We start from the raw sequence: 16,829 nt of genomic DNA, 5'->3' as shown, positions 1-16,829 counted from the left end.
CAGAGAGATATACCTGCTGGAGCGCGTGCTACGGGTGGGCGTTGCTATGGTGACCAGCGAGCTGAGATAAGGGGGGACTTTACCTAGCAGGGTCTTGTAGATGACCTGGAGCCAGTGGGTTTGGCGACGAGTGTGAAGCGAGGGCCAGCCAACGAGAGCGTACAGGTCGCAGTGGTGGGTAATATATGGGGCTTTGGTGACAAAACGGATGGCACTGTGATAGACTGCATCCAATTTATTGAGTAGGGTTTTGGAGGCTATTTTGTAAATGACATCACCGAAGTCGAGGATTGGTAGGATGGTCAGTTTTACAAGGGTATGTTTGGCAGCATGAGTGAAGGATGCTTTGTTGCGGAATAGGAAGCCGATTCTAGATTTAACTTTGGATTGGAGATGCTTGATGTGAGTCTGGAAGGAGAGTTTACAGTCTAACCAGACACCTAGGTATTTGTAGTTGTCCACATATTCTAAGTCAGAGCCGTCCAGAGTAGTGATGCTGGACAGGCGGGCAGGTGCAGGCAGCGATCGGTTGAAGAGCATGCATTTAGTTTTACTTGTATTTAAGAGCAATTGGAGGCCACGGAAGGAGAGTTGTATGGCATTGAAGCTCGCCTGGAGGGTTGTTAACACAGTGTCAAGAGAAGGGCCAGAAGTATACAGAATAGTGTCGTCTGCGTAGAGGTGGATCAGAGACTCACCAGCAGCAAGAGCGACATCATTGATGTATACAGAGAAGAGAGTCGGTCCAAGAATTGAACCCTGTGGCACCCCCATAGAGACTGCCAGAGGTCCGGACAACAGACCCTCCGATTTGACACACTGAACTCGATCAGAGAAGTAGTTGGTGAACCAGGCGAGGCAATCATTAGAGAAACCAAGGCTGTCGAGTCTGCCGATGAGGATGTGGTGATTGACAGAGTCAAAAGCCTTGGCCAGGTCAATGAATATGGCTGCACAGTACTGTTTCCTATCGATAGCGGTTAAGATATCGTTTATGACCTTGAGCGTGGCTGAGGTGCACCCATGACCAGCTCTGTAACCAGATTGCATAGCGGAGAAGGTATGGTGGGATTCGAGATGGTCGGTAATCTGTTTGTTGACTTGGCTTTCGAAGACCTTAGAAAGGTAGGGTAGGATAGATATAGGTCTGTAGCAGTTTGGGTCTAGAGTGTCTCCCCCTTTGAAGAGGGGGATAACCGCAGCTGCTTTCCAATCTTTGGGAATCTCAGACGACACGAAAGAGAGGTTGAAAAGGCTGGTAATAGGGGTGGCAACAATTTCAGCAGATAGTTTTAGAAAGAAAGGGTCCAGATTTTACGTTGAAAAGGCGTCTCAAATTGTAGTATATATGTCGGCCCGGGATAAAAACCTATCTGGTCAGGGTGTATGATGTCGGAAATATATTTTTTTCAATCGGTTTTCCAATATCTTTGTCAACACCTTGTTTTCTATAGGGAGTAACGACACGGGACAATACGACGACATCTCCATGGAATCTCTATCTTTTTTCAAGATCAGGGCTATTGTAGCCTCATACAGTGTTTTTGGGAGTTTGGTATTTTCTTTGGATTGTTGAAACATTCGCAGCATAAGTGGAGATAGACTAGCGCAGTACTTCTTATAGAATTCTATTACATATCCATCGGGCCCAGGGGCCTTGCTGTTTGGAAATGGTGCTATCGCTGTGTTAATTTCCTCTAAGGTTATCCCAGCATCGAGTGCAGCAGCTGCCCCCCTGTCTAGTTTAGGAAGTTCATATTCAGCGAGAAAGCGTTCCATAGTTTGTGGATCAGTAGCATCGCATTTTGATTGGTATAGCTCTGAGTAAAACTGAGCAAAGCATTTATTAATGTCCTGCGGGTCTGTTACTATTTCACCCTTCTTGTCTTTTATTTTGTGAATAGCTCTAGATGCCTGTACATGCCTTAGCTGTCTTGCTAATAATTTATGTGGTTTGTCCCCCAGTTCAAAATAACTTTGTTGCGTTCTAGCAAGTAAAGAGCCCACCCGTTTCGAAAGGATGGTATTGTATTCATACTTTAACTTTGTGATCTTCTCAAGGACTGTATATGAGGAATTTGTCCTAAAAACGTTCTCCTGTTCCCCTAACTCTCTTTCAATTTCTCTCAGCCTAGTATTGGCATGTTTCTTCCTCTCTGATGTATAAGAAATAATGTAATCTCTAATCACAGCCTTTAGAGATTCCCAAAGGGTGGAGTCGTCAACATCCCCCGTGTCGTTAGTACTGAGGAAAAAGGCAATCTGCTCCTTCAAATACTGACAAAAAGCCTCATCTTTCAACAGGTAAGCGCCACGGTCGCCGACCTGTCGACATATTGTCGAGTTTCAGCACTATGGACAGAGGAGAGTGGTCCGTAATTAGAATGGGGTGATAGGTAACCGACTCAGCTGCTGAAATTAGTTTGGAGTCCAACAAAAAATAGTCAATTCTGGAATATGATTTATGAACTGATGAAAAGAAAGAATAATCCCTGTCTGTTGGGTGCGTCAGTCTCCAAATATCGACAATGTTATGGTTTGTCATCAATGTATTTAGACAGACACTGGCATTTGATTGTTGAAGTGACCTTGATAGCTGTTTATCTAAAAGAGGATCTAACGTACAGTTAAAGTCACCTCCAACAATAACACTTGTATCCGAGATATTTGGTATGGCCTTAAATACCCTTTGAAAAAATAATGGATTATCGAAATTGGGTCCATATAAATTGACCAAGGTTATTGGTTTTGAATTCAGTGTACCAGCCACAATAATATACCGACCATTAGGATCTGAAATCGAGGTTGAGTAAACAAAAGGAATGTTTTTCCTTATCAGGATTGCTACCCCTCTCGCTTTTGCATCAAAGTTAGACTGGTATATCTGACCGATCCAGACGATTCGTAGCTTGGCCTGCGCAGAGCGTTTAATATGAGTTTCTTGAAGAAGCACTATGTCAGCATCCAGTGATTTAAGATGAGAAAAAACCTTAGCTCGTTTCACGACATGCCCTAATCCATTACAGTTCCAGCTGACTATCTTTATTCCACCTGGTCTACTCTGTGCCCGGTCACTATGTGGCATTTCTTATTTTAAAGCAAATTGCTGCTGTCATACAAAACCCAGAAGAAAAACATCCCGCCGTACGGGAGCTTGTCATGCCACCTGTATTAATAAACGTGAACATAAAACACAGACCCCATCCCCCCTCCCGTCCCCCCTCCCGTCCCTTTACTGAGTGACTTCCCCAAACGAAGCACTCCTTGGCTAACACACAAACCTTAGGGTGTCTAGACATACAGCTTGAACTAACTCGTCGTCTATAGATGCGTTGTCTAATAAACTAATATTAAATAACACTTAACTTAACTTTCACGTTAGGGGGTGAGTGGCGCTAAAACATGACATGCCAAACAATGCTATATTAGCCACAACATCTCACCTATCATATAAGTCCCAATTTCTGATCTTCTGATCGAAAAGACATAGGCCGGAAATTCAATTCAAACACATTCCTGGCCTGTATTTGGCCATTTAGCCGGCTGGCACAGCCGTTCTGTATCCTCAGCCGGGGAGCTTGCTTGTCAAGAACAGATCCGGCCTCTTTTGCGTTGTCAAACGTACGTGTTGATCCCTCGACTGTCACCTTAAACCGGGCTGGGAAGAGGAATCCATATCGGATGTTGGCCGCCCTGCATTTGTTGCGTACCTCATCATACTCTTTCCGTTGGTTCCTCACCTCCAAGGTAAGATCTGGGTAGAAAGACACCCTGGCTCCGTTGTAGTTAAGGGGGAACTTTTGACTAGCCAGCTTGAGGATGAGATCCCTGGTGTGGGGATAGTGCAGCCTTACAATGAATGGCCTTGGTGGCCCGCCCTTGGCCGGCTTCGTTGCCTGTGATCTGTGTGCGTGGTCGATCAGGATGGCCGTTTTGAAGTGTTCACTCCTCAGCAATGCCGGTATCAGCTCCGAGATAAATTCAGTGGGTTTCCCTTTTTCAGTGTCCTCCTGTATCCCACATATTCGGATGTTCTGGCGTCTTGAATGCGACTCGAGCATTTCCAGTCGGGCCTTCAGGGTTTTGTTGTCATTTTTGAACGTTGCGCACTGTTTCTCTATGTCCTGTAGTCTGGCCTCGTGATCGACTGTCGTCTGCTCAACCTCGTGCACCCTTCCCTTAGTTGCCTTCACAGTTTCGGCCAAAGTCCCAATACTCTTTGAGATATCAGCCAATCTTGTGTCCACCTTCTTGCTTAGTGCGTTTATGGCAGCCAGTATGTCACTTTGAGTAGGATCTGTGGGGAACTCTTGGAAGCTAGCCTCTTCAGTTCGCTCCTCGTCGGTCGGCGACATTGAAATTGGTTCGTTGTCTATCTCATTCCAATTATCTTGTTTAGCGCCCCCTTTTTTGGTGCCTTTTCCCTTTGTCATATCTGTTTGAAGTTATAGGTCGTGAGAGGTTAAGATAAATACTAATTTGTTTCAAAATTGAGCGGAGCTCTAGCAAAGCACGTCTACTCCATAGCACGCTCTCTAGCGCCCCCCCAGTTTGCTTTATTGTTGTAATAGATTACATTAGATCGTTCTTGAATAAGTTCCTCCAGTTCTTTTTGTTTTTCCTCTAACTTATTTTGTATCTCTGTAGTATCATTTTTATTGATATCTATCTGTACTATTAGTTCATGGATTTCCCTTGTTAGTCTTGTCTCATTAGCCAGAAACTGCTTTTTTATTATTGATGAATATTGAATTGAAAGACCTCTGAAGGTACATTTAAAGGTATCCCAAACAATAAGGGGATTTGCTGAACCTATATTATACTGGGAAAATTCAGTTATACATTCTTTTGTCATAGTTCGAAATAAATTGTCCTCCGGTAAATTGTCCTTTGATTAAATTTCCAATATCCCCATCCACGTGGAAATTCTATACGAGTTATGCGAAGGCCAATTAGATGATGAGTCGATCGCATTCTGTCTCCTATTAAAACTTTTTTAACCTTTGATGCAAGAGAGAAAGAGACAAGAAAGTAGTCAAGACAACTAGCTTGATTAAGTCTCCTCCATGTATATCTCACTAGGTTGGGTTTTTTTAGTCTCCAAATATCCACTATTTCTAATGTCCATAATATTTGTGATTTCCTTAAGGGCACGGTGATGATGGTTTGTAGAGTGATTTCCTTTACAGTCCATTGAGGTACTTACCACTGTGTTGTAATCTCCCACCATAATGATTTGATAATTTGTTGCCTGTAAGTACAATAAATTGGTATAGATATTTTCGAAGAGTATGGATCATCCCGATTTGGACCATATAGATTAATGAGCCAAATCTCTTTTTTGTCCACTTTCACATTCAAAAAGATCCACCTTCCTTGCGAATCGTTCTTGACTATATTTTTTGTTAATTAATTAATATCATCACACCTTTTTGAGTTCCTTTGTCCATGACAGAAAATTATTTCACCACTCCATTCCTTCATCTAAGGATGTAGATTGAGTTTCCTGTAAACAGTATATGTTATATTCCTTTTCTTTTAGCCACTGTTAGGTTCTAATTTTCAGAGTAAAAACACAACGGACACTATGAAAGCTTAACCAGGTTTATTCTTCCCAGAGGATCAATACAGCTGCATTAGACAAAAGCATTTTCACACAAGCCCTGATATTTAACCCTTTCTCCGAGGCTGAGGCTCCTCCTACACATCTGAACAGCCAATGCATCTCTGTTGCTAGACAGAACCTTAGTGATATCTGTTCTTCCTCACTTCATCTAACCTGACCTCTACCTCAAAGTGCTCACTCCTCCCCAACTCAAGGTTGTCATGGTGATTGGTAGCAGACTGTGTCTCTTCTCCTCCCATAGGATCCCTGATGGCTAACAACAACATATCCTGACATAATGTAAACGTTATACATCACCCTCTCTTCCTCAGTGACATGAATAGGTATATGTCATATTCTCAGAACCCAACACCACGTAAAGACTGATCTTTTTTTTATAATCTGCTAAAGCGTTACAATTATAACTGGCTATACTTATTTCACCCCTTACCATAACTAGATACTATTCTCAGTCCAAATTGACCATAATTAGTGCTTGTTAATATGTGTGTAGTAAATCTGAGTAGGTTGATGTGTGTGATATTGGATGTGATTTAGTGACTGTGTATGATGTCTGGATAAGAGTAAGACTATAATGTGTGATGTCCAAATAAATAATAATCTAGCCAATTTGCATGGTTGAGTGTCTGTGTGCATGCTTGAGTGTCTGTGTGCATGTGTCTGTGTGCATGCTTGAGTGTCTGTGTGCATGTGTCTGTGTGCATGCTTGAGTGTCTGTGTGCATGGTTGAGTGTCTGTGTGCATGTGTCTGTGTGCATGCTTGAGTGTCTGTGTGCATGGTTGAGTGTCTGTGTGCATGTGTCTGTGTGCATGCTTGAGTGTCTGTGTGCATGGTTGAGTGTCTGTGTGCATGTGTCTGTGTGCATGCTTGAGTGTCTGTGTGCATGGTTGAGTGTTTTCCTTTTTATAATTATTTTTAAATATGAATATCATACAGTGGATACCTAGGCCTATACAGTAGGTCTATATGCATGCAATACCTTGATGCATTTGCGCTTAAATCTCTAACAGCTGAACCGAGAGGTGGACAATTATTGTTTTAGGAAAGTAAAAACAATGGACTATAAAGTTTTGAAAATGCTACACAGCAAAAATCCTTTTTGGGGGGGTATTTTATATAGCCTAGGCAGTTTTGAAGGATCGGTAACTGTGGATCATTTGGCCAATACCAATACCACTACCAATACCAATACCAATACCAATACCAATACCACTACCACTACCACTACCACTACCACTCGTTTATTGATGGCGCTGGCAGCACCCAGTCGGAGGTTTCTTTCTCTCTTTCTGCTCTCGGATCTGAACGGGTCTCTCGGATCTGAACGGGTCTCTCGGATCTGAACGGGTCTCTCGGATCCGAACCAGCACGGGTCTGTTTTTCCACGAGCCTTTTCGGAACGGGTCTGACTCCTCGGGTCCATTCGGAACGGTCTCTATTTAAAAAAAAAAATATATATTTATGTATATTGGGTTGGGTGGAAAGCCATGGATCAAGTTCAGAACGGTTCCAACTTTTTGGACCCGTGAAGACCTCTATTTCAGACCTTAATGTCAATCCCTAATAGGCATACTTGTTATGCCCTCCCTCTTTGTCACGGTGCCCTCTTTCTCATGTGTCAGCCTAGGCCAGGCCTACATACGGCTTTCAGTTGTGTTTACTGACATAACACATGTTAACATGATATTTGCAGAACAACTCAATAATGCAGAGTCCTAGTTTCTTTGGGATGAACATTATTTATATATATATATATATATTTTTAGATCAAGGCCTATGTTATAGGCCTGCAGCTGTGTCTATTTGTAAGAATTACTTGTTTGTAAGCTAAAGATCTCACCATCTTTGTCATCCCACAGCCAACCTGACCGGCCACGTAGAGAGGGTGGGAATTGAGAACTTTGAGCTGCTAAAGGTGCTGGGAACTGGAGGTCAGTGACAGTTCTGAAACCCAATCCAATGATGGGAATTTGTCATAGATTTAAATAAGGTACATTCATTTTATCTCTCCCGGGGGCAATGGGTGGGAGTATTTTGTATATTTGAGACCATTCCATTGGTCCTTCTAAAGTACAAACGTCTCCCATCTGGTCCTCCAGTTGAGCTAAAACAACTGCACTGAAAGCTTTTGGCTGCTGAGTTTTAATGTTTTTCTTGCTTCTATGTCAGCCTATGGCAAGGTGTTCCTGGTGCGTAAAGTGAGCGGTCATGATGCAGGTCAACTATACGCCATGAAGGTGTTGAAGAAGGCCACAATCGTACAGAAGGCCAAGACAGCAGAACACACACGCACAGAGAGACAGGTTCTGGAACACATCAGACAGTCACCGTTCCTCGTCACCCTCCACTACGCCTTCCAGACAGACACCAAGCTGCACCTCATACTAGGTCTGGATCTCTCTCTCTACATTTCTTTCTGTCTCTGTCTCTCTGTCCCTTTCTCCTCTTCATGCCTTCTCTTCTATTTCTCTCTCTTTTTTACAGAAAGTTGTTATTTTTCAATGAAGACATGAGTATGAAATAGGCTACATGAGTAAGAATATCAAGTAGCAGAAAGCAAGATTGTTACGAAAGAAATTTAGCATTTTTAGTGAGCCTTCATCTGTCTTAAGGTGTCAGCATGTTTCAGTTTGGCTGGTGGCTAGCCCGCGGCGGCTAGCTTGATGCAAGGCGGCTAGCCCGAGGCGGCTAGCTTGATGCAAGGCGGCTAGCCCGAGGCGGCTAGCTTGATGCAAGGCGGCTAGCCCGAGGCGGCTAGCTTGATGCAAGGCGGCTAGCCCGCGGCGGCTAGCTTGATGCAAGGCGACTAGCCCGCGGCGGCTAGTTTGATGCAAGGCGACTAGCCCGCGGCGGCTAGCTTGATGCAAGGCAGCTAGCCCGCGGCGGCTAGCTTGATGCAAGGCGACTAGCCCGCGGCGGCTAGCTTGATGCAAGGCGACTAGCCCGCGGCGGCTAGCTTGATGCAAGGCGGCTAGCCCGAGGTGGCTAGCTTGATGCAAGGCGGCTAGGCCAAGGCGCGCAGCGGTCTAAGGCACTGCATCTCAATGCTTGAGGCGTCACCTCAGACCCGGGTTCGATCCCAGGCAGTGTCACAGCTGGCCATGACCGGCAGACCCATGAGGGGGCACACAATTGGCCCAGCGTTGTTCGGGTTAGGGGGGATAACTACCAATTTGATATCACGAAATTAGGGAGAAAAAGGGCTAAAAAAATTTACATGCATGATAGAGTTTACAAAAACTTAGTTTGGTGTCATTAAAACTCGTTTTTCAACCACTCCACCAATTTCTTGTTAACAAACTATAGTTTTGGCAATAGTAGTTTTGTGTCATACTTTGTACATGAGACAAGTAATTTTTCCAACAATTGTTTACAGACAGATTATTTCACTTCTAATTCACTGTATCACAATTCCAGTGGGTCAGACGTTTACATACACTAAGTTGACTGTGCCTTTAAACAGCTTGGAAAATTCCAGAAAATTATGTCATGGCTTTAGAAGTTTCTGATAGGCTAATTGACATAATTTGAGTCAATTGGAGGTGTACCTGTGGTTGTATTTCAAGGCCTACCTTCAAACTCAGTGCCTCTTTGCTTGACATAATGGGAAAATCAAAAGAAATCAGCCAAGACCTCAGAAAAAAAAATTCTAGACCTCCACATGTCTGGTTCATCCTTGGGAGCAATATCCAAATGCCTGAAGGTACCACGTTCATCTGTACAAACAATAGTACGCAAGTATAAACACCATGGGACCACAAAAGCATCTATATCCACAGTACAACGAGTCCTATATCGACATAACCTGAAAGGTCGCTCAGCAAGGAAGAAGATACTGCTCCAAAACCGCCATAGAAAAGCCAGACTACGGTTTGCAATTGCACATGGGGACAAAAATCATACTTTTTGGAGAAATGTCCTCTGGTCTGATGAAACAGAAATAGAACTGTTTGGCCATAATGACCATTGTTATGTTTGGTGGAAAAGGGGGAGGCTTGCAAGCCAAAGAATACCATCCCAACTGTGAAGCACGGGGGTGGCAGCATCATGTTGTGGGGGTGCTTTGCTGAAGGAGGGACTGGTGCACTTCACAAAATAGATGGCATCATGAGGTAGGAAAATGATATGGATATATTGAAGCAACATCTCAAGACATCAGTCAGGAAGTAAAGCTTGGTCGCAAATGGGTCTTCCAAATGGACAATGACCCCAAGCATTCTTCCAAAGTTGTGGCAAAATGTTTTAAGGACAACAAAGTCAAGGTATTGGAGTGGCCATCACAAAGCCCTGACCTCAATCCTGTAGAAAATTGTGGGCGGAACTGAAAAAGCGTGTGCGATCAAGGATCCTACAAACCTGACTCAGTTACACCAGCTCTGTCAGGAGGAATGGGCCAAAATTCACCCAACTTGTGGGAAGCTTGTGGAAGGCCACCCGAAACGTTTGACCCAAGTTAAACAATTTAAAGGCAATGCTACCAAATACTAATTGAGTGTATGTACCCACTGGGAATTTGATGAAATAAATAAAAGCTGAAATAAAGAGCTCTCTCTACAATTATTCTGACATTTCACGTTCTTAAAATGAAGTGGTGGTTCTAACTGACCTAAGACAGGGAATTTTTACTCTGATTAAATGTTTGGATTTGTGAAAAACTGATTTGAAATGTATACATACAGTTGAAGTTGGAAGTTTACACACACCTTAGCCAAATACATTTAAACTCAGTTTTTTGTCCCCATGTGCAGTTGCAATCCGTAGTCTGGCTTTTTTATGTCGGTTTTAGGGCAGTGGCTGTTTAAAGGCACAGTCAACTTAGTGTCTGTAAACTTCTGACCCACTGGAATTGTGATACAGTGAAATCTGTCTGTAAACAATTGTTGAAAAAATTACTTTTGTCATGCACGAAGTAGATGTCCTAACCGACTTGCCAAAACTATAGTTTGTTAACGATCACAGACGAAGTGGCGTACACTTCGGCTACTAACTTTGAATTGCCTCAATATTTTTTTATTTTGCTTAAACAACCGCAAAAACCCTTACCAAAGTCCAAAACAAACAAACATCACAAAATGGCGTCATAATATATGCACAAACTCCTCCTAATTGTTTAGGCTGGGAAGCATGTAGACGCCTTTTACAGTGAACTGGACTGACCCATTGGACTCTGGATTTATACCAGCTATGTTGAAATAAAATATCCAACCAGGCAAGACATCCAGGATTGTTCATAGCTGTTTCTTTATTATCATGACAGATTATGTGAACGGTGGGGAGCTCTTCACACACCTGGTACAGAGGGTTCGGTTCAAAGAGCAGGAGGTATCTCTGTATAGTGGAGAGATAGTCCTGGCGCTGGAGCACCTACACACGGTGAGTGTCTGTAGATGTTGTCTTCTTTCAGTTTTGTCATTCCTGAGGTACAATAGTTTTGGAGTTTTAGCCTATATGCAATTGCAGTAAATGGTGCAATTTTCTAGAAATCATTAATCATCGTGTGTAATCTCAACTGCCATATTTTAAGGGCCCGTTTCCCTGAAACAGATGTTTTATTTGTTATTTGTTTCACCTTTATTTAACCAGGTAGGCTAGTTGAAAACAAGTTCTCATTTGCAACTGCGACCTGGCCAAGATAAAGCATAGCAATTCGACACATGCAACAACACAGAGTTACACATGGAGTAAAACAAACATACAGTCAATAATACAGTAGAAAAATAAGTCTATATATAATGTGAGCAAATGAGGTGAGAAGGGAGGTAAAGGCAAAAAAAGGCCATGGTGGCGAGGTAAATACAATATAGCAAGTAAAACACTGGAATGGTAGATTTGCAGTGGAAGAATGTGCAAAGTAGAAACATAAATAAATGGGGTGCAAAGGAACAAAATAAATAAATAAATACAGAAGGGGAAGAGGTAGTTGTTTGGGATAAATTATAGATGGCCTATGTACAGGTGCAGTAATCTGTGAGCTGCTCTGACAGCTGGTGCTCAAGGCTAGTGAGGGAGATAAGCGTTTCCAGTTTCAGAGATTTTTGCAGTTCGTTCCAGTCATTGGCAGCAGAGAACTGGAAGGAAAGACGACCAAAGGAGGAAATGGCTTTGGGGGTGACCAGTGAGATATACCTGCTGGAGCGCGTGCTACGAGTGGGTGCTGCTATGGTGACCAGTGAGCTGAGATAAGGCGGGGCTTTACCTAGCAGAGACTTGTAGATAACCTGTAGCCAGTGGGTTTGGTGACGAGTATGAAGCGAGGGCCAACCAACGAGAGCGTACAGGTCGCATTGATGGGTAGTGTATGGGGCTTTGGTGACAAAACGGATGGCGCTGTGATAGACTGGATCCAATTTGTTGAGTAGAGTGTTGGAGGCTATTTTATAGATGACATCACCAAAGTCGAGGATCGGTAGGATGGTCAGTTTTACGAGGGTATGTTTGGCAGCATGAGTGAAGGATGCTTTGTTGTGATATAGGAAGCTAATTCTAGATTTAATTTTGGATTGGAGATGCTTAATGTGAGTCTGGAAGGAGAGGTTACAGTCTAACAGGACGCCCAGGTATTTGTAGTTGTCCAGGTATTCTAAGTCAGAGCCGTCCAGAGTAGTGATACTGGATGGGCGGGCAGGTGCGGGCAGTGATCGGTTGAATAGCATGCATTTAGTTTTACTTGCGTTTAAAAGCAGTTGGAGGCCACGGAAGGAGAGTTGTATGGCATTGAAGCTCGTCTGGAGGTTAGGTAACACAGTGTCCAAAGAGGGGCCAGATGTATACAGAATGGTGTCGTCTGCGTAGAGGTGTATCAGAGAATCACCAGCAGCAAGAGCAACATCATTGATGTATACAGAGAAGAGAGTCGGCTTGAGGATTGAACCCTGTGGCACCCCCATAGAGACTGCCAGAGGTCCGGATAACAGGCCCTTCGATTTGACACACTGAACTCTATCAGAGAAGTAGTTGGTAAACCAGGCGAGGCAATCATTTGAGAAACCAAGGCTGTCGAGTCTGCCAATAAGAATGTGGTGATTGACAGAGTCGAAAGCCTTGGCCAGGTCGATGAATAAGGCTGCACAATGTCTCTTATCGATGGCGGTTATGATGTCGTTTAGAACCTTGAGCGTGGCTGAGGTGCACCCATGAACAGCTCTGAAACCAGATTGCATAGCGGAGAAGGTACGGTGGGATTCGAAATGGTCGGTAATCTGTTTGTTAACTCGGCTTTCGAAGAGCTTAGAAAGACAGGGTAGGATAGATATAGGTCTGTAGCAGTTTGGGTCTAGAGTGTCATCCCCTTTGAAGAGGGGGATGACCGTGGCAGCTTTCTAATCTTTGGGGATTTCTGACGATACGAAAGAGAGGTTGAACAGGCTAGTAATAGGGGTTGCAACAATTTCGGCAGATAATTTTAGAAAGAGAGGGTCCAGATTGTCTAGCTGTCTAGCTGATTTGTAGGGGTCCAGATTTTGCAGCTCTTTCAGAACATCAGCTATCTGGATTTGGGTGAAGGAGAAATGATGGGGGCTTTGGCAGGTTGCTTTGGAGGGTGCCAGGCAGTTGACCTGAGTAGGGGTAGCCAGGTGGAAAGCATGGCCAGCCGTAGAGAAATGCTTATTGAAATTCTCAATTATAGTGAATTTATCGGTGGTGACAGTGTTTCCTAGCCTCAGAGCAGTGGGCAGCTGGGAGGAGGTACTCTTATTCTCCTTGGACTTTACAGTGTCCCAGAACTTTTTGGAGTTAGTACTACAGGACGCAAATTTCTGTTTGAAAAAGCTAGCCTTAGGTTTCCTAACTGCCTGTGTTTATTAGTTCCTAACTTCCCTGAAAAGTTGCATATCACGGGGGCTATTTGATGCTAATGTAGAATGCCACAGGATGTTTTTGTGCTGGTCAAGGGCAGACAGGTCTGGAGTGAACCAAGGACTATATCAATTCCTAGTTCTACATTTTTTCAATGGGGTATGCTTATTTAAGATGGTGAGGAAGGCACTTTTAAAGAATAGCCAGGCATCATCTACTGACAGGATGAGGTCAATGTCATTCCAGGATACCCCGGCCATGTCGATTAGAAAGGCCTGCTCGCAGAAGTGTTTTAGGGAGCGTTATGACAGTGATGAGGAGTGGTCATTTGGTCGCATACCCATTACGGATACATGCAATGAGGCAGTGATCGCTGAGATCTTGATTGAAAACAGCAGAGGTGTATTTGGAGGGCGAGTTAGTTAGGATGACATCTATGAGGGTGCCCGTGTTTACGCATTTGGAGTTGTACCTGGTAGGTTCATTGATAATTTGTGTGAGATTGAGGGCATCAAGCTTAGATTGTAGGATGGCCGGGGTGTTAAGCATGTCCCAGTTTAGATCACCTAGTAGCACGAGCTCAGAAGATAGATGGGGGGCAATCAATTCACATATGGTGTCGAGGGCACAGCTGGGGGCAGAGGGAGGTCTATAGCAAGCGGCAACAGTGAGAGACTTGTTTCTGGAAAGGTGAATTTAGAAGAAGAATTTTAGAAGTAGAAGCTCGAATTGTTTGGGTACAGACTTGGATAGTAATACAGAACTCTGCAGGCTATCTTTGCAGTAGATTGCAACACCGCCCCCTTTGGCAGTTCTATCTTGGCGGAAAATGTTATTGTTAGCGATGGAGATTTCAGGGTTTTTGGTGGTTTTCCTGAGCCAGGATTCAGTCACGGCTAAGACATCCGGGTTGGCAGAGTGTGCTAAAGCAGTGAGTAAAACAAACTTAGGGAGTAGGCTTCTAATGTTAACATGCATGAAACCAAGGCTTGTACGGTTACAGAAGTCAACAAATGAGAGCACCTGGGGAGTGGGAGTGGGGCTAGGCACTGCAAGACCTGGATTAACCTCTACATCACCAGAGGAACAGAGGAGAAGTAGGATAAGGGTACGGCTAAAGGCTATACGAACTGGCCGTCTAGCAAGTTCGAAACAGAGAGTAAAAGGAGCAGGTTTCTGGGCACGATAGCATAGATTCAAGGCATAGTGTACAGACAAAGGTAAGGTAGGATGTGAGTACATTGGAGGTAAACCTAGGCATTGAGTAAAGATGAGAGAGATATAGTCTCTAGAGACGTTTAAACCAGGTGATGTCATCGCATATGTAGGAGGTGGAACAACATGGTTGGTTAAGGCATATTGAGCAGTGCTAGAGGCTCTACAGTGAAATAAGACAGTAATCACTAACCAGGACAGTAATGGATGTGGCATATTGATATTAGAGAGAGGCATGCGTAGCCAAGTGAACATATGGGTCCAGTGAGTGGTTGGGCTGACTGGGGACACGGCGATTCAGACAATTAGCAGGCCGATGCTAACAGTTAGTATCCGGGGCTAAACAAGCTAGCAGTTAGCAGACCGGGTTAGCAAGCAAGCAGTTAGCAGGGGCTAGCAAGTTAGCCTTTGGGGGATGTCGCGATGGGGGTAAGTCTGTTTTTGCCTCTCCGTGCGGTGACGTCGATAGACCAGTCGTGGAATTAGTAGGGTTCCAGGTAGCTCTAGGTAGCTAGCAGGCCTAGCAGGTTAGCAGAACGGGCCTTCAGCGAGCGTCGCGCCTGAGGGGCCTGTTGGAGTCCTCGGGCAGATTATGTCGGTATTCCAGTCGTAGAGGTTCGGCGGGGTTCCGTGCCCCGTACCGGCAGTAGAAGGGGTCTGGATATTGTAGCCCAGGAGTGGGCTTCGGTTGTAGCACAGGAGCCCTGGCCGGGCTAGCTTCAGGCTAATTGGTGCTTGCTCCGGGATGGAAACGCTAGCCAGGAGTGGTCACCCGGGATTGCGGTTAGCTAGTTGCGAAGATCCAGATGAAAATGTTCAGAGTTTGCGGTAGGAATCCGGGGATATGGAGAGAAATAGGTCCGTTATGCTCTGGTTTCAGTCACGTTGTTCGAACTGGCGAGAGCTTTCCGAGCTAAAGGTTAGCAGATGACCGCTGGCAATGGTTTGCTAACTGATAGCTGGTAGGTAGTTAGCTGGCTATCTTCAGTTGAGGGATTCCAGATCCGAAGTACATAGAAATACTTTAGAAAAAAGCAGATCCACGCCACATTGGATGAGGCGGGTTGCAGGAAAGTATTTAGAAGTTGAGGTTTAGGAAAATATTTTTAAAAGATATGCGAAGAAAAAGATGTAAAAATATATATATACACTGCTCAAAAAAATAAAGGGAACACTAAAATAACACATCCTAGATCTGAATGAATGAAATATTCTTATTAAATACTTTTTTCTTGACATAGTTGAATGTGCTGACAACAAAATCACACAAAAATGATCAATGGAAATCAAATTTATCAACCCACGGAGGTTTGGATTTGGAGTCAGACTCAAAAGGCTGATCCAAGCTGATCCAGGCTGATCCAACTTTGATGTAATGTTCTTAAAACAAGTCAAAATGAGGCTCAGTAGTGTGTGTGGCCTCCACGTGCCTGTATGACCTTCCTACAACGCCTGGGCATGCTCCTGATGAGGTGGCGGATGGTCTCCTGAGGGATCTCCTCCCAAACCTGGACTAAAGCATCCGCCAACTCCTGGACAGTCTGTGGTGAAACGTGGCGTTGGTGGATGGAGCGTGACATGTTGTCCCAGATGTGCTCAATTGGATTCAGGTCTGGGGAACGGGCGGGCCAGTCCATAGCATCAATGCCTTCCTCTTGCAGGAACTGCTGACACACTCCAGCCACATGAGGTCTAGCATTGTCTTGCATTAGGAGGAACCCAGGGCCAACCGCACCAGCATATGGTCTCACAAGGGGTCTGAGGATCTCATCTCGGTACCTAATGGCAGTCAGGCTACCTCTGGCGAGCACATGGAGGGCTGTGCGGCCCCCCAAAGAAATGCCACTCCACACCATAACTGACCCACCGCCAAATCGGTCATGCTGAAGGATGTTGCAGGCAGCAGAACGTTCTCCACGGCGTCTCCAGACTCTGTCACATGTGCTCATGTGCTCAGTGTGAACCTGCCTTCATCTGTGAAGAGCACAGGGCGCCAGTGGCGAATTTGCCAATCGAATTTGCCAATGGTGTTCTCTGGCAAATGCCAAATGTCCTGCATGGTGTTGGGCTGTAAGCACAACCCCCACCTGTGGACGTCGGGCCCTCATACCACCCTCATGGAGTCTGTTTCTGACCGTTTGAGCAGACACATGCACATTTGTGGCCTGCTGGAGGTCCTTTTGCAGGGCT

At 44.6% G+C, this 16,829-nt stretch overlaps 1 protein-coding gene across 1 annotated transcript in view; it reads left to right on the top strand.

The window, feature by feature from the left end:
* LOC129813137 (ribosomal protein S6 kinase alpha-5-like) overlaps nucleotides 1-16,829 on the top strand; it is a 60,848-nt gene that overhangs the window by 9,361 nt on the left and 34,658 nt on the right. Inside the window, exons 2-4 of the mRNA XM_055865344.1 lie at nucleotides 7,487-7,558; nucleotides 7,797-8,015; nucleotides 10,885-11,000. Coding sequence (XP_055721319.1) covers nucleotides 7,487-7,558; nucleotides 7,797-8,015; nucleotides 10,885-11,000 — 407 coding nt within the window. The remainder of the gene's footprint in view (nucleotides 1-7,486; nucleotides 7,559-7,796; nucleotides 8,016-10,884; nucleotides 11,001-16,829) is intronic.

This window comes from Salvelinus fontinalis, chromosome 16, assembly GCF_029448725.1.
Source record: "Salvelinus fontinalis isolate EN_2023a chromosome 16, ASM2944872v1, whole genome shotgun sequence".
NCBI lineage: Eukaryota > Metazoa > Chordata > Actinopteri > Salmoniformes > Salmonidae > Salvelinus > Salvelinus fontinalis.
This window is presented reverse-complemented; position numbering and strand designations above follow the sequence as displayed.